Here is a 23,226-nt window from a genome sequence, read left to right as displayed (position 1 = left end):
ATGGAATTCTCTGACATTCAAAATCTCATGAGAGGTCATTATTCTGATTAAGGAGACAACTGTTCAGCCAACTTGAAAACTCAAAACCATGTCAGTGAAATATAATAATCACAGACGAGAGTTCATTTGTATTTCTGTGCAGTATGCTTTCGTAAAAGCCAAAGGAATTGTGAATGCTGTAAATCAGAAACAAACATAGAAGTTGCCGGAAAAACTCAGCCGGTCTGGCAGCGTCTATGAAGAGAAATCAGAGTTAACATTTCGGATCTGATGACCCTTCCTCAACTGCCAGTTCTGACTAGTAAAGTTAAACTCTGATTTCCCTTAGCAGCTCTGGCAGTATCTGTGGAGCTTTACCCAGCAACTTCTGTGTTTGTTTGTGATGCTTCCATAAAATTTGTTTTGGGATGTGGACATTCCTGGCAATGCCAACGGACTGCTCATGGAGGGAGTGGTGGTGAATCATTGCAGTCCTCAGGGGTAAGTAGAGCCAGAATTCCCTTCAGGAGGGAATTTAACCCAGCAACATAGAAGAAAACATGATCCAGTTTGAAGTCAGGATGGTGAGCAACTTGGAGAAGAACTTCCCAGCTGATGGTATTCCCATGTTCCTGATGCCCTTGTGCTCCTGGATTGGTAGAATTTACAGGTTGGAAGATACTGCTGGCAAGTTGTTGCAGTGCATATTAATACATGGTAGACACCACTTCCATTGTGACTGGCGGATGGGATACTTTGTCCTGGATGGTGTCAAGCTTCTTGAGTATTGTGGAGCTGGGTCCATCTAGGCAAATGGAGAGTATTCCATCACACACTCCTGACTGGCACTTGTAGAACTTGGGAAACCAGGAGGCGAGTAACTCATGCAGGATTCCTCACCTCTGACTTGCTTTTATAGCCACAATGTTTATCGGACGAGTCCAGTTCCGTTTCTAGTAAATGGTAAACCCTCAATGGAGGTTGGGTGATTGATTAGTAATTGTACTGACATTGAACATCAATAGGGAACAGTTTGATTCCCTTGTGTTGAAGCCAATTAGCACAAGTCACAGATTCCAGTGTGTTAAATTGTGTGAATCAAAATTCAATCTCATACTGACGTACTGTGAGTACACTTGTGACCAGCTTGGAAGAAAAGCAAGAGGTGGATTTAATCATTTAAGTTTTGTTGCCATCCGGTTTTTAAAAGAGATATTGATGGTGAGACTCTTTACATAATTTAGTCTTTCTAGTCTTGTTGTGCTGTTTTGCATGCAGAATCATTCTATGTTCCTCGGTCACAAAAGAAACATGGTTATGTCGGTATAGGTGTCTAATTGTCTAAATTCCCACGGACTTATCTGCATTTCTCTTTTGAAGGATACATGCAACGATCCCATGCTTGGGGTTGCCATTGATTAATTGGCTGACCACACTTTTCACCTGATTCTCTGCCCACTTCCTGGAGGGGTAGATGTGACTTCTCTAGAGGTCTGGGGTTGCTGAATAGCTCGGAATTTTAGAAAAAATAATAATAAGCAAACTCCTCCGCGTGGGGGCATAATTCAACAGGAAAACAGTATTAATAGACTCCCACTGGAAGGTATGGCTCAAATAGCTCTCCAAACTCTGCTGGAGGTTTGATACTTTCAAAGCAGGCAATGAGATATTGTAAAATGTCAAAAAACCACAATTTCCCAATGTTCAAAATGCATTTGAGTGATGCTTTCCCTCAAGTCTTCCTGCAGGATCATGTTATGGGAAGTAGCATGTTCGATTGGCTGTCCCCAGTAGTTGGACAAAATATTCCAAATGAGATCTGCCCCCAGTGATCTAAAGTAACCTCGAAGGGTATTTGATGGGAGTTCTGTGTAGAAGACCAGTAAATATAATGGAAGCCAATGAAAGCGGGTTCAAAACATCCAGATATATAGTCCCCCTGGCAGTTCTCCTGGACTTCATCCAACATCAAGGTCAAAGATCATGAGAACTCCCTTTGATTTTCAGGTGAAGAATTTCAGGCGCGATTGGGAAGAGCACCAAGGAATTTCATGCCTTACACACATTAATGTTGAAATATTTTGATCCACTTCACTTTGGCTTTTTGAGAGCTTTGATTCCCATTGATTTGTTGCTTCCAATCAATAATCAATAAATAAATTTTACAGTTGGCAATATTTTTAGTATTCTTCACAGAGCTGTTACGGTGCAGTTTTCCATTTTTGTACCTTCCTGCTCTCCAGCAAAGACCATCAGAAATAGGAACAGCAGTAGGCCATTTGGCCCCTTGAGCCTGATCTACCATTCAATATGGATTGTGGCTGATCCAATATTCCCCACCTCCATTTTCCTGCCCTTTCCCTATAATCCTTGATTCCTTGATTGATCAAGAATCTATTTCAGCCTTAAAAATACACAAGGACACTTCTTCTATGCCTCTCTGTAGCAAGGAGTTGCAAAGACTCACAACCCTCTGAGAGAAGTAATTCCCCTTCATTTCAGTCTTAAATTGATGCCCCTTTATTGTGAGACTGCAGCCTCTGGTCCTAATCTCTTCCATGAGGGGAAACACCCTCACGGTATTTACCCTGTTGATCCTCTTAAGAACCTGATATGTTTCAATGAGATGCCCTCTCATTTTACAATCTCCAGTGAGTAGAGTCCCAACCTGTTTAACCTTTGCTTTTAAGGTAATCCCTCCATACTGGGATCATCCCAGTCAATCTTCTTTGAAATGAGTACAATGAAACAATATCTTTCCTTAAATAAGAAAACCAAAACTGTTCACACTACACCAGACATGGTTTCCCCATGGCCCTGTACATTTGCAGTAAGACTTCCCTACTCTCATCCTCCAACCCCCTTAAAATGAGGGCCAACATTCCATTCGCCTTTCTGATTACCTGCTGCACTTGTGTGTTAGCTTTCTGTGATTTGTTCTTGAAATATTGTGAATCTCACTTGACCTGTTGCCCACCTAGAAATTAGGGCAGGGCAAGATAACTTGATGTGACAACAGGTGACCATTAACACAGCCTGTTGAGAAACTATACTCATTGTCTCTAACAAAATCAGCAATGCAGAAGGAAGCCATTTGGCCCATCATGCTTGTAGCAACACTCGGAGTCATCGAAACCTACAGCACGGAAACAGACCCTTCTGTTCAACTCGTCCGTGCCAACGGCACATCCAAAATAAATCTTGTCCCATTTGCCAGTGTGTGACCCATATTCCTCTAAACTCTTTGTATTCATGTACCCATCCAGATGCCTTTTGAATGTTGTCATTGTACCAGCCTCCACCACTTCCCATGGCAGCTCATTCCATACACACACCACCCTCTGCATGAAAATGTTACCCCTTAGACGCCTTTATAAATCTTTGCCCTCTCACCTTAAACCTATGCCCCTCTAGTTTTGGACACCCCCACCCCAGGGAAAAGACCTCGTCTATTTACCCTATCCATGCCCCTCATGATTTTATAAACTTCTATGAGGTCAACCCCCAGCCTCCGATGCTCCAGGGAAAATAACCCCAGCCAATTCAGCCTTTCCCTATAGCTCTAACCGTCTAACCCTGACAATGTCCTTGTAAATCTTGTCTGAACTCAGTTTCAGAACAAGTTTCACAACATCATCCTTCCTACAGCAGGGAGAACAGATTTGTACCCACCACTCTGACCTCAACAATGTTCTTTGTTACTTCAAAAAAACTTAAGTTAGCGAGACATGATTTCCCATGCACAAAGCCATGTTGTCTGTACCACCACAAGTCCTTGCCTTTCCAAATACACGTAAATACAAGCCAGGAAGCAAATGGCCTAGTGGTATTATCACTGGACTGTTAATCCTGAGACCCAGATAATGTTCTGGGAACCCAGGTTCAAATCTTACCACAGTAGATATTGAATTCAAATTTCACTAAATGTCTGGAATTAAGAATCTAATGACTGCAAGTTATTGATTGTCAGGAAAAACCCATCTGGTTCACAAATGCCCATTAGGGAAGGAAGCTGCTTTCCTTACGTGGTCCGGCCTATATATGACTCCAGACCCATAGCAACGTGGTTGACTCTTAACCGCCCTCTGGGCAATTAGTGATGCCCTCATCCTGTGAATGGATAAAGGAGAAATAATACAAGTCCTGTCCCTCCAGATTCTCTCCAGAAACTTGCCCACCACTGATGTTAGGCTCACCAGTCTACAGTTCCCTGGCTTTTCCTTACCACTTTTCTTAACTGCGGTAATCACCCTCCAGTTTTCCTGTGGCTGTTGATGATACAGATATCTCAGCAAGGGAGCCAGTACTCACTTCCTTAGCTTCCCACAGAGTTCTAGGGTATACCTGATCAGGTCCCGGGGATTAATCTACCTTAATGCATTTTAAGATGCTCAGCATCTCCTCTGGTTTAAAATGGAAATTTTTTTTCAAAGATGTAGCTATTTATTAGCCCAAGTTCTCTAACTTACATATCCTTCTCCATAGTAAACACTGATGCAAAATACTCATTAGGACTTCACCAGCTTCAAAATCTCCCCTTCCCCCACCGCATCCCAAAACCAGCCCAGTTCGTCCCCTCCCCCCACTGCACCACACAACCAGCCCAGCTCTTCCCCCCCACCCACTGCATCCCAAAACCAGTCCAACCTGTCTCTGCCTCCCTAACCGGTTCTTCCTCTCACCCATCCCTTCCTCCCACCCCAAGCCACACCTCCATCTACCTACTAACCTCATCCCACCTCCTTGACCTGTCCGTCTTCCCTGGACTGACCTATCCCCTCCCTACCTCCCCACCTATACTCTCCTCTCCACCTATCTTCTTTTCTCTCCATCTTCGGTCCGCCTCCCCCTCTCTCCCTATTTATTCCAGAACCCTCACCCCATCCCCCTCTCTGATGAAGGGTCTAGTACCGAAACGTCAGCTTTTGTGCTCCTGAGATGCTGCTGGGCCTGCTGTGTTCATCCAGCCTCACATTTTATTATCTTGGATTCTCCAGCATCTGCAGTTCCCATTATCACTCATTTAGTATCTCCCCAGTTTCCTGCAGTTCCACACATAGGTGGCCTTGCTGATCTTTAAGGGGTCCTTTTCTCTGGCTAGCTATTGTTTTGATTATTTAAGTTGGTATCCACTGGTTACTGACCCATCCAACAGTGGACGTGATTTCTTCCCATTTACTCTATCAGTCACTTATTTAAAGCTCTCAATGAAAGCTTTTGATTGTAGTCATGTTCCTTTTCATGCATTTCAATCTGTCTTGAAAGCCTCACAAGCAGAGCACAAAATTCAGGACCTGGAATAGGTCACTTGGCCCCTTTAGTCTGCTCTGCCATTCAGAACAATCATGGTTGATCTCACTACTCTACGACCCTGCCTACCCCTGGGAATATTTCACCCCCTTACTTACCAGGAGTGACTCCACTTCCACCTTAAAATAATCACACTCTTTGCTTCTTCCTCCTTTTGAGAAAGAGAGTTCTGAAGATTCAAGGCCACCATGAGAAATGAAAGCCGCCTCCTCACTATCCGAAATAGGCCACCCTTATTTAAACCAGTGACCGCTTGTTCCATACATTATTAAGTACCTTCTGAAAATGTGTCTACTGGTTTGCTTGAACAAAGCAGGTGAGTACACAGGTCATGGTTCAGTAAACTTGTGCTGTTGACTTCTAGGAATTTGGAAAATAGAAACTAAAGGGAAATTGACTCGGCAGGACAGAGTTTGTATCTCCAAACTTTTAGAGCATCATTCCATCACTGGAAGATTTAAGATGGACTTTCCATGTATAAAGGACCTTGCACTAAAGATGTATCGAACTCAAACTGCCTCACCAACAAGCACTGCAGCTCTGTTCAGTTTGAGTAAGAGCCCAGGTAATGTTTTTCTTCCTCTCCCAATTTTGTGCCTGGCTTGTAACCCTCCACACTTCTGGATGTTCCTGGCAATGAGTGTCCCCAGAGATGATTTGAGGCATTTTTTCAATAATTTGGGATTGAGGAAAAGTATCAGAAACTGTGCTGTGTGAAATTGGAAATTTCCTGTGTTTGGATGCCCTTTTGAAATCCAAACTGATCCCAAAGTGATCTTTGAAAGTTGACCATTGATTTTAAGAATTCAGGGCCTTCTCTGTGCTCTCAATGATAACTGGTCCATATTGTCACTTTGCTTTTGATTGACTTTTGCAGTCTGTGTTGGAAAAAATGTACTGGGAGGAATCACTTCATGTTGATGACACTGATCTTTATACTGTCGAATGCCGCGTTATGACTGCTGGTAAAAATGGGCGAGACAATTGATTGTAGAGCAACGTAGGCTTAGTTACAGAGATTAAACAAAGTTTGTTTTTCTCATCTTGTGGTGACTGTTCGAACTTCAACATTACCATATACTGACTAACACTGCTTCATTCATTCATATTTTTGGAAGTAAAAGCAAAAACAAGGTGGTTGCTTGGGATCTGATATTAGAGCAGAAAATTCCAAAGTGGCTCAGCAAATCTGGCAGCATCTGTGGAGAGAGAAACAGAGCTGACATTTCCAGTTCAGTCTCACTCTCCTTCAGAATCAGAGTTGTGAATAAAAGTCATTCTGCACTCAAGACTTTAACTATATTTTGAGGAGCCTTGTTTGTAAATAGATCACAAGCCGAACTGCACATCAGTGATAACTGCAGTTCAATGTAATTTGATGTGTAGAGGGCTTTGAAAGAGTTTGGGAAATGTGAAGCCCCATTCCAGGCATTTAAACCTTTCTTACTTCAAGCTTCCTGAAGTCAGGTTGAAAAACAGATAAACTTGCACTACCATTTAATACTAATCTGCATCGCATTTCATACCTTTTCATTGATAGTTCCAGTAACTTATATCTAATAGTCGACAAAATTATTAATTTATTACAAATATAAGACATTTTCAGCAAAGACGGACAGTTGATGAACACTGTTTAAACATATAAATATTTACACTGTAAATAACTCAACACGTAGACGCACTCAGTCACACTAAACAGTAGCAGGAAAAATAAAGAAACTTTCTCAATTTTCTGAGAATGAAAGGATATGATATGAAACCTTCAGTCTTGGTGTTCTTGCATTTGCGGATGGTGTCATTTTGACACATGTAGTTGTCACTAGGATCTTTTCAGAAAGGAAGTCTTCCATAAGCATCTCAGGGAGAATAATTCTCAAATGGGACCTGGACTGTTTCTCAGGAGCGTGGAGGAGATCGAGTTGGGGGTTTAATCTTTAGAGATTAACTGCTCCAATGGAACTTCTGAGCCATATTAAGTCACCACAATGTGTAATAACCATGAAGTCAGCCTTGTGGCTTCCATCAGCCCACTGTCTATCCAGCTTGGCAATATACTTAATTTAAAACATGTGACTTCTAGAACAGATAGTAAGAACTGCCGATGCTGGAGTCAGAGACAACACAGTGTAGAATTGGAGCAGCACAGCAGGTCAGGCAGCATCAGAGGAGCAGCAATGTTGACATCTTCGGGAAGGGTCCCGACCAAAACATCAATTTTCCTGCTCCTCTGATGCTGCCTGGCCTATTGTGCTCCTCCAGCTCCACACTATGACTTCGAGTAAGTTTGGTTTTGAAAAAAGAATATCCCACAGTATCCTAGAGATAATGGGAACTGCAGATGCTGGAGAATTCCAAGATAATAAAATGTGAGGCTGGATGAACACAGCAGGCCAAGCAGCATCTCAGGAGCACAAAAGCTGACGTTTCGGGCCTAGACCCTTCATCAGAGAGGAGGATGGGGAGAGGGAACTGGAATAAATAGGAGAGAGGGGGAGGCAGACCGAAGATGGAGAGTAAAGAAGATAGGTGGCGAGAGTATAGGTGGGGAGGTAGGGAGGGGATAGGTCAGTCCAGGGAAGACGGACAGGTCAAGGAGGTGGGATGAGGTTAGTAGGTAGATGGGGGTGCGGCTTGGGGTGGGAGGAAGGGATGGGTGAGAGGAAGAACCGGTTAGGGAGGCAGAGACAGGTTGGACTGGTTTTGGGATGCAGTGGGTGGGGTGGAAGAGCTGGGCTGGTTGTGTGGTGCAGTGGGGGGAGGGGACGAACTGGGCTGGTTTAGGGATGCAGTAGGGGAAGGGGAGATTTTGAAACTGGTGAAGTCCACATTGATACCATATGGCTGCAGGGTTCCCAGGCGGAATATGAGTTGCTGTTCCTGCAACCTTCGGGTGGCATCATTGTGGCAGTGCAGGAGGCCCATGATGGACATGTCATCTAGAGAATGGGAGGGGGAGTGGAAATGGTTTGCGACTGGGAGGTGCAGTTGTTTGTTGCGAACTGAGCGGAGGTGTTCTGCAAAGCGGTTCCCAAGCCTCCGCTCGGTTTCCCCAATGTAGAGGAAGCCGCACCGGATACAGTGGATGCAGTATACCACATTGGCAGATGTGCAGGTGAACCTCTGCTTAATGTGGAATGTCATCTTGGGGCCTGAGATAGGGGTGAGGGAGGAGGTGTGGGGACAAGTGTAGCATTTCCTGCGGTTGCAGGGGAAGGTGCCGGGTGTGGTGGGGTTGGAGGGCAGTGTGGAGCGAACAAGGGAGTCACGGAAAGAGTGGCCTCTCCGGAAAGCAGACAGGGGTGGGAATGGAAAAATGTCTTGGGTGGTGGGGTCGGATTGTAAATGGCGGAAGTGTCGGAGGATGATGCGTTGTATCCGGAGGTTGGTAGGGTGGTGTGTGAGAACGAGGGGGATCGTCTTAGGGCGGTTGTGGCGGTGGCGGGGTGTGAGGGATGTGTTGCGGGAAATACAGGAGACGCGGTCAAGGGCGTTCTCGATCACTGCGGGGGGAAAGTTGCGGTCCTTAAAGAACTTGGACATCTGGGATGTGCGGGAGTGGAATATCTTATCGTGGGAGCAGATGCGGCGGAGGCAGAGGAATTGGGAATAGCGGATGGAATTTTTGCAGGAGGGTGGGTGGGAGGAGGTGTATTCTAGGTAGCTGTGGGAGTCGGTGGGCTTGAAATGGACATCAGTTACAAGCTGGTTGCCTGAGATGGAGACTGAGAGGTCCAGGAAGGTGAGGGATGTGCTGGAGATGGCCCAGGTGAACTGAACGTTGGGGTGGAAGGTGTTGGTGAAGTGGATGAACTGTTCGAGCTCCTCTGGGGAGCAAGAGGCGGCGCCGATACAGTCATCAATGACAATGAGGCGGAGGAGTTGGGAATAGGGGATGGAATTTTTGCAGGAGGGTGGGTGGGAGGAGGTGTATTCTAGGTAGCTGTGGGAGTCGGAAATCCACAAACCTGCCTGCCCTGGTCGACCCATCGTCTCAGCCTGCTCCTGCCCCACCGAACAATCTCCACCTATCTGGACTCCATTTTCTCCCCTTTGGTCCAGGAACTCCCCACCTACGTCCGTGACACCACCCACGCCCTCCACCTCCTCCAGGACTTCCAATTCCCTGGCCCCCAACACCTCATATTCACCATGGACGTCCAGTCCCTGTACACCTGCATTCCGCATGGAGATGGCCTCAAGGCCCTCCGCTTCTTCCTGTCCCGCGGGCCCGACCAGTCCCCCTCCACCGACACTCTCATCCGCCTAGCTGAACTCGTCCTCACACTCAACAACTTCTCTTTTGACTCCTCCCACTTCCTACAGACTAAGGGGGTGGCCATGGGCACCCGCATGGGCCCCAGCTATGCCTGCCTCTTTGTAGGTTACGTGGAACAGTCCCTCTTCCGCACCTACACAGGCCCCAAACCCCACCTCTTCCTCCGTTACATTGATGACTGTATCGGCGCCGCCTCTTGCTCCCCAGAGGAGCTCGAACAGTTCATCCACTTCACCAACACCTTCCACCCCAACGTTCAGTTCACCTGGGCCATCTCCAGCACATCCCTCACCTTCCTGGACCTCTCAGTCTCCATCTCAGGCAACCAGCTTGTAACTGATGTCCATTTCAAGCCCACCGACTCCCACAGCTACCTAGAATACACCTCCTCCCACCCACCCTCCTGCAAAAATTCCATCCGCTATTCCCAATTCCTCTGCCTCCGCCGCATCTGCTCCCACGATAAGATATTCCACTCCCGCACATCCCAGATGTCCAAGTTCTTTAAGGACCGCAACTTTCCCCCCGCAGTGATCGAGAACGCCCTTGACCGCGTCTCCTGTATTTCCCGCAACACATCCCTCACACCCCGCCCCCGCCACAACCGCCCTAAGACGATCCCCCTCGTTCTCACACACCACCCTACCAACCTCCGGATACAACGCATCATCCTCGGACACTTCCGCCATTTACAATCCGACCCCACCACCCAACACATTTTTCCATCCCCACCCCTGTCTGCTTTCCGGAGAGACCACTCTCTCCGTGACTCCCTTGTTCGCTCCACACTGCCCTCCAACCCCACCACACCCGGCACCTTCCCCTGCAACCGCAGGAAATGCTACACTTGTCCCCACACCTCCTCCCTGACCCCTATCCCAGGCCCCAAGATGACATTCCACATTAAGCAGAGGTTCACCTGCACATCTGCCAATGTGGTATACTGCATCCACTGTATCCGGTGCGGCTTCCTCTACATTGGGGAAACCGAGCGGAGGCTTGGGGACCGCTTTGCAGAACACCTCCGCTCAGTTCGCAACAAACAACTGCACCTCCCAGTCGCAAACCATTTCCACTCCCCCTCCAATTCTCTAGATGACATGTCCATCATGGGCCTCCTGCACTGCCACAATGATGCCACCCGAAGGTTGCAGGAACAGCAACTCATATTCCGCCTGGGAACCCTGCAGCCATATGGTATCAATGTGGACTTCACCAGTTTCAAAATCTCCCCTTCCCCTACTGCATCCCTAAACCAGCCCAGTTCGTCCTCTCCCCCCACTGCACCACACAACCAGCCCAGCTCTTCCACCCCACCCACTGCATCCCAAAACCAGTCCAACCTGTCTCTGCCTCCCAAACCGGTTCTTCCTCTCACCCATCCCTTCCTCCCACCCCAAGCCGCACCCCCATCTACCTACTAACCTCATCCCACCTCCTTGACCTGTCCGTCTTCCCTGGACTGACCTATCCCCTCCCTACCTCCCCACCTATACTCTCTCCACCTATCTTCTTTACTCTCCATCTTCGGTCCGCCTCCCCCTCTCTCCCTATTTATTCCAGAACCCTCAGCCCATCCCCCTCTCTGATGAAGGGTCTAGGCCCGAAACGTCAGCTTTTGTGCTCCTGAGATGCTGCTTGGCCTGCTGTGTTCATCCAGCTTCACGCTTTATTATCCCACAGTGTCCTTTTGGCGGCCTTACGAAAAAAGAAACAGGTCCCAGTATCTCATTGCTACTTCAAATGAACTAATGTTCACAGTCCTTTAAACATAGAGTTATAGAAATATACAGCATGGAAACAGACCCTTCAGTCCAACTCATCCCTGCCCACAAGACTTCCTGAATAAATCTCGTCCTATTTGCCAGCATTTGGCCCATAACCCTTTTAAACCCTTCTTTATATACATATACATCCAGATGCCTTTTAGATTGTTATAATTGCACCAGCCTCCACCACTTCCTCTGGCGGCTCATTTCATACACACATTGCCCTCTGTGTGAAAATGTTGCCACGTTAGGTCCCTTTAAATCTTTCCCCTCTCACACGAAATGTTTGCTCCCCCCGCCCCCTGAGTTTTGGATTCCCCTTCTCCAGGGAAAATACCTTGTCTATTTACCCTGTCCATGTCTCCCATGATTTTACAAACTTCTATAAGGTCATCCTCTCAGCCTCCAAAGCCCCAGGGAAAATAGCCCCAGTCTATTCAGCCTCTCCCTGTAGCTCAAACCCTCTGGTCCTGACAAAACCCTTGTTAATCTTTTCTGAATCCTTTCAAGTTTCACAACATCACTTCTGTAGGAGGGAGACATTAGTTCCCAAATGCAAACTTCTTCAATTTGAACATACTGATTTAGAGCAGGAGCAGGCCCTTTGGCCCCTCAAGCCTGCTCTACCATTTAATAAGGTTATGGGTGATTTGATGAGCCCATATTCCTGTCTGCCTACAATAACCTTTAACCCCCTTACTTGGCAATAATCAACTGACCTCTGTCTTAAAAATATTCAGAGTTTGCTTTCACCATCTTTTGAGGAAGAGAGTTCCAAAAACTTTCAGAACTGAGAGAACTGCGGATGCGGTAGATCAGAAACCAAAACAGAAATTGCTGGAAAAGCTCAGCAGGCCTGGCAGTATCTGTAGGGAGAAATCAGAGTTAATGTTTCGGGTCGAGTGACCCCTTCCTGCAAAAGGAGGGTGCTAGGCCTGCTGAGCTTTTCCAGCAATTTTTGTTCCTGTTTCCAAAGACTCTGCAAGAAGAAACATTCTCCTCATCTCTAGTTCTACAAACTCATTGAAGAATGCATACTGTTTTCACAATAATAATAATAATGAGAATGCTGTCAGTACACTTTTGAGGAAGAACAGTGGAGGCTGATGTTAAGCCTATTCAGTCCTTTCTGGTAATATTCCTCTTAAGTGACCCTATTCACAGTAGACCCCTCTGTTTTGAGAGCCTGTCAATCTGTTTTCCTTCACCCACTTATCTTTGGCTCAGATTTAACTGTTATCCTTTGAATTGGATCCTGCAGCCGAGACACGCTCTGTTTTCCCGGTAGGGGCTAAACATAGGAAGTTTCACTGGCATCCTTGCCAATAATTCATGGGATCCTACAGTGTGAAACGTAAAAATATAGAAAATAGGAGCAGAAGGAAGCCCTTTGAGCCTGCTCCCCTGTTCAGTATGATCATGGATGATCACCCAAATCAAAGCCCTGTTCCCACTTTCCCTCATACTCTTTAATCCATTTAGCCCTAGGAAATATCTAACCCTTTCTTGGAAACAGTCAATGTTTTCATCTCAATCGTTTTCTGTGGCAGAGAATTCCACAGCCTCACCACGCTCTGGGTGAAGACATGTCTCCTCAAATCAGTCCTAAATGACCTATCCTGTATCCTTAGCCTGTGCCGGACTTCCCCCATTCATTGGGAATATCCTTTGTTTACCCTGTCTAGCCCTATCAGGATTTGATGGGGAAACTAGCTGTTGTGATATTACCAAAGTACAATTTGTGCAGTTTGTAAAGAAATGGTTGTGAAGTAATTTGGAACCATGTGAGGAAGCAGGTAGTCTTTCATTCATGCACGTTCTTTCCATAATTTAACCGCCTTCATATGCAATTGGTGACAGCACAGTAAGTGTAGACAACTGGAAATTGCTAGGTGGTGATTAATTTGTCATGCCTGTCTTCCCACAATATGACAGAAGAGGCAACATGTTGTGATTGGGTTGTCTTTGAGAAAGAAAAGAGTGAATCATTTATTGAAGCTTTCTCACTGCAGTGCTGCTATTGTCCCTGATGCCACAACCTTGAGGGATGCAATAGCCTCGTATTACTGCCAGAGACCCTCAATGTTCTGGGGACCCAGGTTCAAATCCTACCACGGCAGATTATGGAATTTGAATTCAATTAAAAAACAATCTGACCATGAATCCATTGTTGATTGGCATGGCCTACACGTGACTCCACAGTAATATGATTGACACTTAGCCGGCCTCTGCATAATTAGGGGTGTGCAATAAACCCTGGCCTAGCCAGCGATGCCCTTATCTTGTGAATGAATAGACCAAAGCATACTAAGGTAAAGCTCCTTTCTGCTATTTTTCTTCATCTGCTGACAGGATCTGGCCATCACTAGTACTTATTACCCATCATTGATCAGCAGTGGCAATGCTGCTGAGCTAGTAAGTCAGCCAGCTGCACAGGACATTCAAGTTCAAATCCCCACTGGGCAATTGATGGAATCAGGCATTTAAAGCAAGATGCTGCCAGGCCTGCTGAGCTTTTCCAGCAATTTCTGTTTTTGTTTCTGATTTACAGCATCTGCAGTTTTTTCAGTTTTGAAAGTTTTTGGGACTATCTTCCTCAAGACATGGTGGAATCAGACTCTTTGAATATTTTTAAAACAGAGGTAGGTTGATTCTTGCCAAGTAAGGGGGTTAAAGGTTATTGTAGGCAGACGGGAATATGGACTGATGTTATCGGTAACATGCCAATGTCACCAACAGTTGGGAAAACACACCCAGTTCGCTATCGTCCTTTGGGGAAGGATATTCACTGTCGTTATGTGGTCTGGCTGATTTGTGACTCCAGACTGATGGTTTACATTTAAAATATAAAAATTAGAAACTGGAGTAGATAAACCAAGCACTTGAGCCTGCCCCTGCATTGAATACAAACTGGCTGAACTCATTTCAACCTCAACTCCACTTTTCTGCCCCATAACCCTTCAACCCATTACTGATTAAAAATCTATCTCCTCCTTAAATTTATTTCATGGCCCAGCATCTACCGCAGTCTGGGGGGAGTGAATTCCACAGATTCATGACCCTTTGACAGAGGTAATTCCTCTCCATCTCTGTTTTAAATCTGCCAATGCTTATCTTAAAACCATGACTTCTCATTCTATATTGCTCCCATTAGGAAACACCTTCTCTACGTTTACTTTGTCAATCCCCTTTCACCCTTTACTGATTAAATGTCTGTCTGTCTCAGCCTTGAATATTCTTAATAACCGAACCTCAACTGCCCTCTATGGGTAAAGCATTCTAAAGGTTCACAACTTTCTGTTTAGAAGAATTTCCTCCTCATCTCTGTCATAAATGTGCAACCCCTTACATCGTGATTGTGCCCCTCGGTCCTAGACTCTACACAATGAGGAACAGTCTCTCAGCTTGTACCTTGTCAAGCCCCCAGAATCTTGTATGTTTCAAAAAAGTCACCTCTTATTCTTCTAAACTTCTAAATGATTATGGGCCCAACCTACACAACCTCTCATAGTCATTTGAGTCATGCAGCACAGAAACAGACCCTTTGGTACAACCAGACCATGCCAAACATAATCCCAAACTAAATTAGTCCCACTTGCCTGCTCTTGGCCCATATCCATGCAACTATTTAGAATTTATATATTTATCTAAATGTCTTATAGATGTTATAACTGTACCTGGATCCACCACTTCCTCTGGTAGTTCATTCCACATTCAAATCACTTTATGTGTGTGAAAACTTTGTCCCTCCAGTCCCTTTTAAATCTTTCTCTGCTGACCTTAAGCCTAAGCCCTCTAGTTTTGACTCACCTACCCCAGGGGAAAGTACCTTTGCTAGTCACCACAATCTATGCTCCTCATGATTTTATAAACCTCTATAAGGTCACCCCTCAACATCCTCCACTCCAGTGAAAAATGTCCCAGCCCATCCACCCTCTCCCGATAGCTCAAACACTCCATTCTGGGTAACATTTTTTCTGCACCCTTTCCAATTTAATAATATCCTTCATCTTGCAGGGCAACTGGAACTGTACACAGTACTCCAGAAGTGGCCTCATAGAATTTGTAAATGTTTAGTCTGAATTCCTTACCTTGATAATCAGTGTCTCTATTTGCAAAGTGAACAACTCTGTATGCTTATTAGCAATCTTTTCAGTTGTCCTGTCTCCTTCAAAGGTTTGCCTTAGTTAATCAATTCCTTTACCTATTTAAACCTTCACCTTCTGCGTGGACTTTGGGAATTAAAACTGCTTAATCATCTCGGCCTTCTTCCAAAGTCTTGTTGGTTCGGCCTGGTCTTTCTCCAGGGTTTACTCATTCCTCAATTTTGTGCATTGTGAGCGGAAACAATATTTTAACGTGCGCGCACACACACACTCGGGCACATACCCCCTCCCCGAGTGACTGTCATCTGGGATCAATAATTGAATGGGAGTTTGGCCAATGTTTGATTTAGGATGAAAGCAAAAAAAGCTGAAGATCTGAAAAAAAAACACAGAAAATGCTGGAGAAACTCAGCAGGTCTGGTAGCATCTGTGGAGAGAGAAACAGAGTTAACATTCTGATTCTACTATGACTCTTGTTCAAAAGGGAATGAAGGGTATGAAATATTAGGCCTGGGGGCCTGTATCATTGGCTGAGCATTCCCAACAGCTTTACAGAGATAAGACTGCAGGGTTTTGCAGCAAAAGATAAAACCTTGCAGTCTTATCTCTTGGCTGTTTTTAAAAAAAAATCTTTTTTTAAAATTCTGGTTTTGCAACCAAGATGGCACTGGTGAATGGTGACGCTGTACACTTGTAATCATACTCACGTATTCTGATACTTGAATAAATGTGATAATAACATCTAACTCTAATTCTGAAAGGATTTGATGGAGTAGATACAGAGAAACCATTTTCTCTGGTTGGGGAGCCTGGAAGAAAGTGACACAGCTAAAATGTTAGAGCCCTCTAAAGGCTATGCTTACTGGAGTTTAGATGGAGTATTGAGATTATTGTTTAATCAGGGGATTGAAAGAGCATAGGTGGGGAATTGGAGTTGAAATGCAAATCTGCCATGATGTAATTGATGGGCAGAATGGAATCTGAATGGATTGCCCATGTTTTCAGCGTTCCTCTGTTCACTTGTACCTCTGTGTTTTGTCCTCGGTGTGTCCCTTGCTCTGTAATCCTCAACATTCACTATAATTTTTTATGCTTTCAACATCTGAGGTCGGTATCCAATTGAGAAATAAGAGAATCACTCCGCTCCCGCAATCTGACACTTTATACATCACTGATGGTCCTTGCATCATGGATGCCATTACCTTACACATTTGAAAGGCATCCACATGGGTACATGAATAGAAAAGGTTTAGAGTGATATGGCAAATGGGACTAGATCAGTTTAGGATACCTGGTGGGCATGGACATGTTAGTCTGGAGGGTCTGTTCCCATGCTGTACACGTCTATGAATTTATTTCCATCACAGCCACAAAATCATTGGTTGAATCTCAAGAAAGACCAAACAGCTAAAGAAAGACTTGCATTTCTGTAGCTCATAGCCTCCGGATGCTTCTTGAACTTTACAGACACGAGAATACATTTTGGAAATGTGCTGCTATAGGAAACATGCCAACCAATTTGTAAATAGCAGGATCTCAGAAGCAGTCTTGTAATAACGACCAGATAATCTATTCTTAGGTGTTGACAGCAGGAATACTGTCGTCACAGGTAATCAAAGAGAATTTATAGGATTAAGAAGGAAATATTGGAAGACTTAAATAGCCCATGAATAGTCTTAAAAATAACTCAAATGGTGCACAGTGGATCAGCACACTAAGTCAAGTATATAACCAGAAATACTGAAGTGCAAATTGGAAGTTGTCCTTAGGGCTAAAGATGTCAGAGGGTGTGGGAGAAAGTGGGAACTGGGCATTGAGTTGGATGATCAGTCATAATCATAACGAATAGCATCATGAAGATGGAAAAAGTAATCTTAATCAGACCTTAATCAGACCTTAATCAGCATTGTGGTTGTACCTCCCTCTATCCTGTTAAATGTTAATGGTAGGACAAATAAAGGACATAGTACTGAAAGAGGCAAATGGAGGACAGAGAACAGAACTGTCCATCAGATTTCCAGGCAGGTTAGTGTTGGAAATGTTCTTCAAGTCAATTCTTATGTTATTTGGAGAATGATAAACTGGTATATATGACTGCTTTGATATTCCCATCGATTTTAGCCCAACTCCAAGATATGTCTCCTCACAATTATCAAGATATTCTTCATTTCAAGCCTAATTCTACTGCCCTGAATTCATTAGCCTTTGCTTTCTACAAAATAAACTCAAATGGAAACTTTACCAAGAGCCTAAAAACAATTTCAGTAAATCAAACCTATTGGACCATTCTCTCCCCCTAACTGAGTGACATTTGATGTTTACACAATGCCATAACATAGTAAACCTCTACTATTGGCTTCTAGGACTGTGGGAATTGTTTCATAAAGGACGTTTGCCTCGAAAAGAAAGGTTTTGTATCGACAATCTCTTAAATTACCATCACTACGCTAAAACATTTACTCTGGATCTGCCGTGTGTCAAGGACCTCACATTGAAGATGTTGCAATTGCGAAGCACAACTAGCACCACAGCCAGCACCCCACTTCCTTTTAGTCTGAGCGAGGTTACAGGTAACATTTTGTATCTTTCTCAGTGCGTGCCTGTGTCTCAATCCAACAGGTCTGTTTATTGGTGAACAGCAAAGTTCCGTAGAGATTCTTCAGTTGACATACTTTGTACCATCACATTGTTTGACTGTCTCATTTTCGTAATGACTGACCTAATGTACATCACCGCCATGAAAATGTGTGACTGCCTCTGTGCATACTGGATGACACCTTGAGTTTGTGTATTTCTTGGATTGCTATGGTATGAGAACGTTTGTTTCAAATATGAATGAAGGTAGGCGTTTCTTCTTCAGCAGAGACCAGGAGGAGCACATACGAGTGCCAGGTATCGAAAAGAATCAGAAAGATTTGTGGAATGTCGACCTTTATATCAGGAATGCTGAAAGGCAGGGGAAAGGAAAATACATTTTGGTGTGCAGAGTTCTCATCAAATCCTGTTTGAAAATTTTGAAAAGAATAGAATAGAATACAACATAATAGAGTAGAAATTTGTTGTCTCATGTACTTTTACATGAACAACAGAGTGAAAAACTTTGTAACTTGCCCCACCTTGGCACTTACAGAGTGGAAATCTAGAACTCGAACTCCCAGGAAAAGGTGTTGAAGCTGGGGTCAATTGCAAAGCTAAGGTTTTCCAATCTTTTCCTAGGCAAGCATATTGGAAGGTTTGAAACCAAGGCAGATAAATGCATCCAGAAAGCAAGATCTTATTAAACAGTGGAACAGGCTTGGGAGCTGAATGCTGTCCTCCTTTTCCTATGTTACTGAGGAACATTAGCCTCAAATAGAGAATGTTTGTGGTAAGGTAGAGCCTGTGAAATGAATCTAATGAGTAGAATCTAGCAGAGAAGAAATGATGGCTACATTTGAAAAAAAGCCACACCTGTCTCTACAACCATCACCACATACATATTCTTTCAGTCAGAATGAGACCAAAGGAAAACTATTGTTGTCTGGTGTTATCGGCCTATGATAACTCTATAATGCACGCATATCAATGGGGTTGAGACATGCATTTGTACGTTTGTTTTCATTGGTGTAAACCTGTGGAAATAAATTAGTTTTCCATATTTCAAGTAATGGAGATTCCAATTCATGCAGGAATTTTGTGAAAACAGTTGTAAAGAGTTGCATTCCATCAGGAAGCAGTTGTGTTCTATCCGTGACATGTGAATGGTCTGTGCTTGCAAACTATTGGGTGGTCTTTTAAGGGCTGCTACAGGATGGCTCATATAACGAGAATTATTAAATACAAGCACGCTCTCTCATCACCAGCTGTCTACAGGCCAGGATTGTCCAAAAGCTGGACATTTTTAAAATGTGCCATGCATAATTCTTATTTATTTTATTCAATGAAAATTAATTTACCTGGACAATTCAGTTACATGCTGTTTGGGTTCAGACTTATTAACCATTTCGTTACTTACACACCTTTCTGCTCCTATGTCCCATGTGACACTTGACCCCAAACAGCTCTGATTAGCCCAAACTTCTCCATGTCTAACGTGGTTAGCCCAAAATCTAGTAAGACCCAAACTCCACATGGCTATAATGCATAGACCTCCTGCTTTAAACAGTGCATTGTAGTTACTGACTGTCAAATACTTTACAGAAAATCATTTTATAAAAGTAACTCACATTACATTTATTATTTGGAATACTTTTGATGATGCAGTCAGAAACTATAAAAATGCTCCTATTTGCTACTTTTATTTGACAAGGTGAAGCAGGCAGCAACTGAACAAGTCAGCTTCAGCAGAGCATATTTAATCTGATGAACATGTTGTTTGGAAATGTCCCTGTAAACAAACAAGTGTTTTGTGTGTATTTTTAGAATTGTGAATTATGATTTATATCCAGCCTGAGGGTTTTAGCATTGATTTCCTTTATTTGAAGGCTGTGCTGAAATGGTCAGAAGTTAACTCCGCATCTCTGCAAGTGTGTGTATCCATTTGAGTAACTCCTGTATTGCTTAAAGTTGCAACTGGTTCGTAGCAATGTTATGCAAGTAGTGTGGCGCGCATCATCTGTGAGCTCGCACACCACAAATTCTGCATAGGTGTGGCTTATTTTGGAAAACCATGCATGTGGTTGTGCGTTTCTTATCCAATACTGTTCGGTTTGATATCTCACTGTATTCAATGCTTGCTGATCAAGGACAAAAGCAGAAATTGCTAGAAAAGCTCAGGAGGTCTGGCAGCAACCGTGGATCGAAATCAGAGTCAACACTTTGGGGTCGAGTGACCCTTCCTCAGCACTGATGGCAGCTAGGAAAAATGTTGGTTTAAATGCAGAAGATAAGGTGGGGGAAGGGGGTAAGGAGGAACCGAACTTGTCAATCAAGGATCCTTGATTAAACAAGACTTGATATCTGGACAATGAATACTGATCATCTCATTTAAAGAGATTTCCAGTTGGATGGAATTGAAGGTTGCTAAGGCAGTCGGTGCTCTTGCCTCTCTCTGAGATTCTGATTTCAAGTCACAGCCTGTAGACTTGAGAGCAAAGTTAAGCTGACATTCCCTGCGTAGAAGCAGGGGACACCATTTTGGTGCCTTGGTCAATATTTATATCTTGCCCAGCATCCCTGAAACCAATTATTAGGCCATTGTCTCATTGTTATATATGAGAACCTGCCGTGGGAAAGTTGAATGTTGCATTTATAACATTACAACATTGACCACGCTTCATTGACTTAAAGTGCACATGTAGTTATGAAAGGTGCTAAAGAAATTCAAATTCTTCTTCCTTCTGTCCCTACCATCTTTGCTTATTGAGTTTGTAAATTGTAATTCCTGTCGGCAATTAGGGGTTTTCCAGGTCTAGTCTTTCATGTGTGCCAACATTGCCTGAGTTAGGGTCGGGCTCTGCATGCTGTAGTTGAATGACCTCTATTGAAAAGGTCCTCCATGTTTGTTGAGGATCTGATTGTTGTGGCTGATCTATTACATTGGCATATTGGAATTTGCATCTCAAGTGGGTTTCCAAAGACTGGCAAACTTGACAGCAGTGAGAATCTCTGGTGTTATTGACCGAAATCGCAATGCCTTCCTGTTTATTAAATTCTCAATGTATTTGAATCCATTAATGAGACCCATTACTTGAGTCATATTGCTAATTGTCTCCAAACCTCTAAACTTGTCCGCTACCCTGAATTCCAATAAGACCCCTGACCCTGGTTGTACTCTACTTTTACTGTCATATTATTTTAAATTTACTAATGTACGGGATTTGAACATTGTAGGTGCATATAATATTTAGCATCAATTTGAGAGAGTCATGCAGAGACTTGTAAAAACATCACCCTCCAAACGTAATACTGTTTTCCGTGCCTCTTTGGTTTCTCGTTCATTCAGTTTCTGCCCTGTTGCAATCTTGTTAAGAATCCAGAAATATTCACTGTTCCCTAGAGACTCCTGTTGGGTCAATAATGTTATAACAAACACCATGACTGGTGCAGTGCAAGCTACCAGATTTCATCCAGCCTTGCCAACTTACCCCTTCCACCCTGGGCTCTCAGTTCCTCTGTTTCCCTGTCACATTGATGAGTTCATCCACTCACTGTCCAAGTCTGTCCACACCTTTTGATTACAATCCAACTGTCTGTGCAGATGTGGTCGTGAAAATGCGAAGTGCTTTCGTGCAATTCTCACCCATTTATGTGTGAAGCACTCAGCAGGGGACAGAGATGAGAAAGGGAGAGGAGGTAGCCAGTTCAAATCACATTTAAGATAACCAAGTGTGAAGCTGGATGAACACAGCAGGCCAAGCAGCATCTCAGGAGCACAAAAGCTGACGTTTCGGGCCTAGACCCTTCATCAGAGAGCTCTCTGATGAAGGGTCTTGGCCCGAAACGTCAGCTTTTGTGCTGCTTGGCCTGCTGTGCTCATCCAACTTCACACTTTGTTATCTTGGATTCTCCAGCATCTGCAGTTCCCATTATCTCTGATCACAAATCACATTTATGCAGTCAGCATCTGCCATCAATTTAATTGGACCTTTCTAAAGCCACTGGCAGCTTCTCAAACACATTAAAATTGGGCTTCAGCAATGTCAGCCTGACCCTGAAGGCTTTCTGGCATTAATTCAGTAGGATATCCACCATGCTCCATAAAACATTTTGGGGTTAAAAGCAGAGATCCTAAAAAGTAAGTTTGCCATTTGTGAAAGAGAGATAATAGGAACGAACAACCTAGGCCTGAAACGTCAGCTTTTCTGCTCTTAAGATGCTGCTGTGTTCATCCAGCTCTACACTTTGTTATCTCTTTGCCATTTGAGTACTTGGCTGAGTCCTGCTTGTAAACCTTACAAACATAGAAACATAAAAACAAGAGCTGTCCCTTCCTCTGAAACTCTTGGCTCTCACTGTCTTCTAAACCTATTGCCTACTCTTTCCTTCCTCAGGACCCTGGTGCAGCATGTTCTTTATTTCCACTCAACATGATGAACCCGCAAGATAATAAACGACAGCTACTCAAGACTTTACCTTCCTCAATCTACCACTCAGTATCCATTATAACAGGCTGTAGACTGGCCAGACACAGCAAGAGATTTAAGATTTAATACCAGAGGGGTTTTCTGTTTTACCTGCTCACCCCATTGAAAACTATCCCAAAATTTATGATGCTGCTTGGCCTGCTGTGCCCATCCGGCTCTACACTTTGTTATCCCAAAATTTCTTCCTGCCTTTTCCTTGCAAGTTCAGCTGAGACTGCTTCATGTAATTTGATCTTCTCTCTCTCCTCCTTTCCCTGTCAGCATTCTTTAGCTCCTCGTGCCTTCTTTACAACTCCCATATATTCCTTAACTGTCCATTGTCATTATTTCCTCAAATCAACTTAAATGCCTTGTGAAATCTTCGACCACTCAAATACCCTTCGCCACTTAGTTGGTAACGAAGCTAGTTTGCATGTGGACAATGCCTTAGTAAACTTGTATTGTTGGCTTCCAGGACTTTTTGAACTATTACGTAGAAGACGTTTGTCTTGGAAAGAGAGGTTTTGTGTCCGCAATCTTTTAAGCTACCATTCCTACAGTAGAAACTTTGATATGGATCTTCCATGTGTGCAGGACCTCGTCGCAAAGATATACCAAATGCATACCACAACCGTCACCACCACCTGTACCACAGAAAGCACTACCCTTCCTTTCATCTTGACTGATCCCACAGGTAAAACTTTACATTCTCGTCTTGTGTCTGAATTTTTCAGCCAGTGTTA

The 23,226-nt window shown here is 44.0% G+C and overlaps 1 protein-coding gene across 47 annotated transcripts in view; it reads left to right on the top strand.

The window, feature by feature from the left end:
- robo2 (roundabout, axon guidance receptor, homolog 2 (Drosophila)) overlaps positions 1 to 23,226 on the top strand; it is a 1,006,048-nt gene that overhangs the window by 126,297 nt on the left and 856,525 nt on the right. For 18 of the 47 annotated variants that reach the window (XM_059650119.1, XM_059650110.1, XM_059650112.1 and 15 more), the window contains one exon: positions 5,654 to 5,854. The exons of 24 other annotated variants lie outside the window; for them this stretch is intronic. In XM_059650119.1, coding sequence (XP_059506102.1) covers positions 5,654 to 5,854 — 201 coding nt within the window. Of the gene's footprint in view, positions 1 to 5,653; positions 5,855 to 22,958; positions 23,178 to 23,226 lie in introns of all 47 variants that reach the window. 5 more of the 47 variants (XM_048540439.1, XM_059650117.1, XM_048540447.2 and 2 more) reach the window with 1 other exon arrangement.

The sequence above is a fragment of the Stegostoma tigrinum genome, chromosome 12 (assembly GCF_030684315.1).
Source record: "Stegostoma tigrinum isolate sSteTig4 chromosome 12, sSteTig4.hap1, whole genome shotgun sequence".
NCBI classification, from domain to species: Eukaryota; Metazoa; Chordata; class Chondrichthyes; order Orectolobiformes; family Stegostomatidae; genus Stegostoma; species Stegostoma tigrinum.
This window is presented reverse-complemented; position numbering and strand designations above follow the sequence as displayed.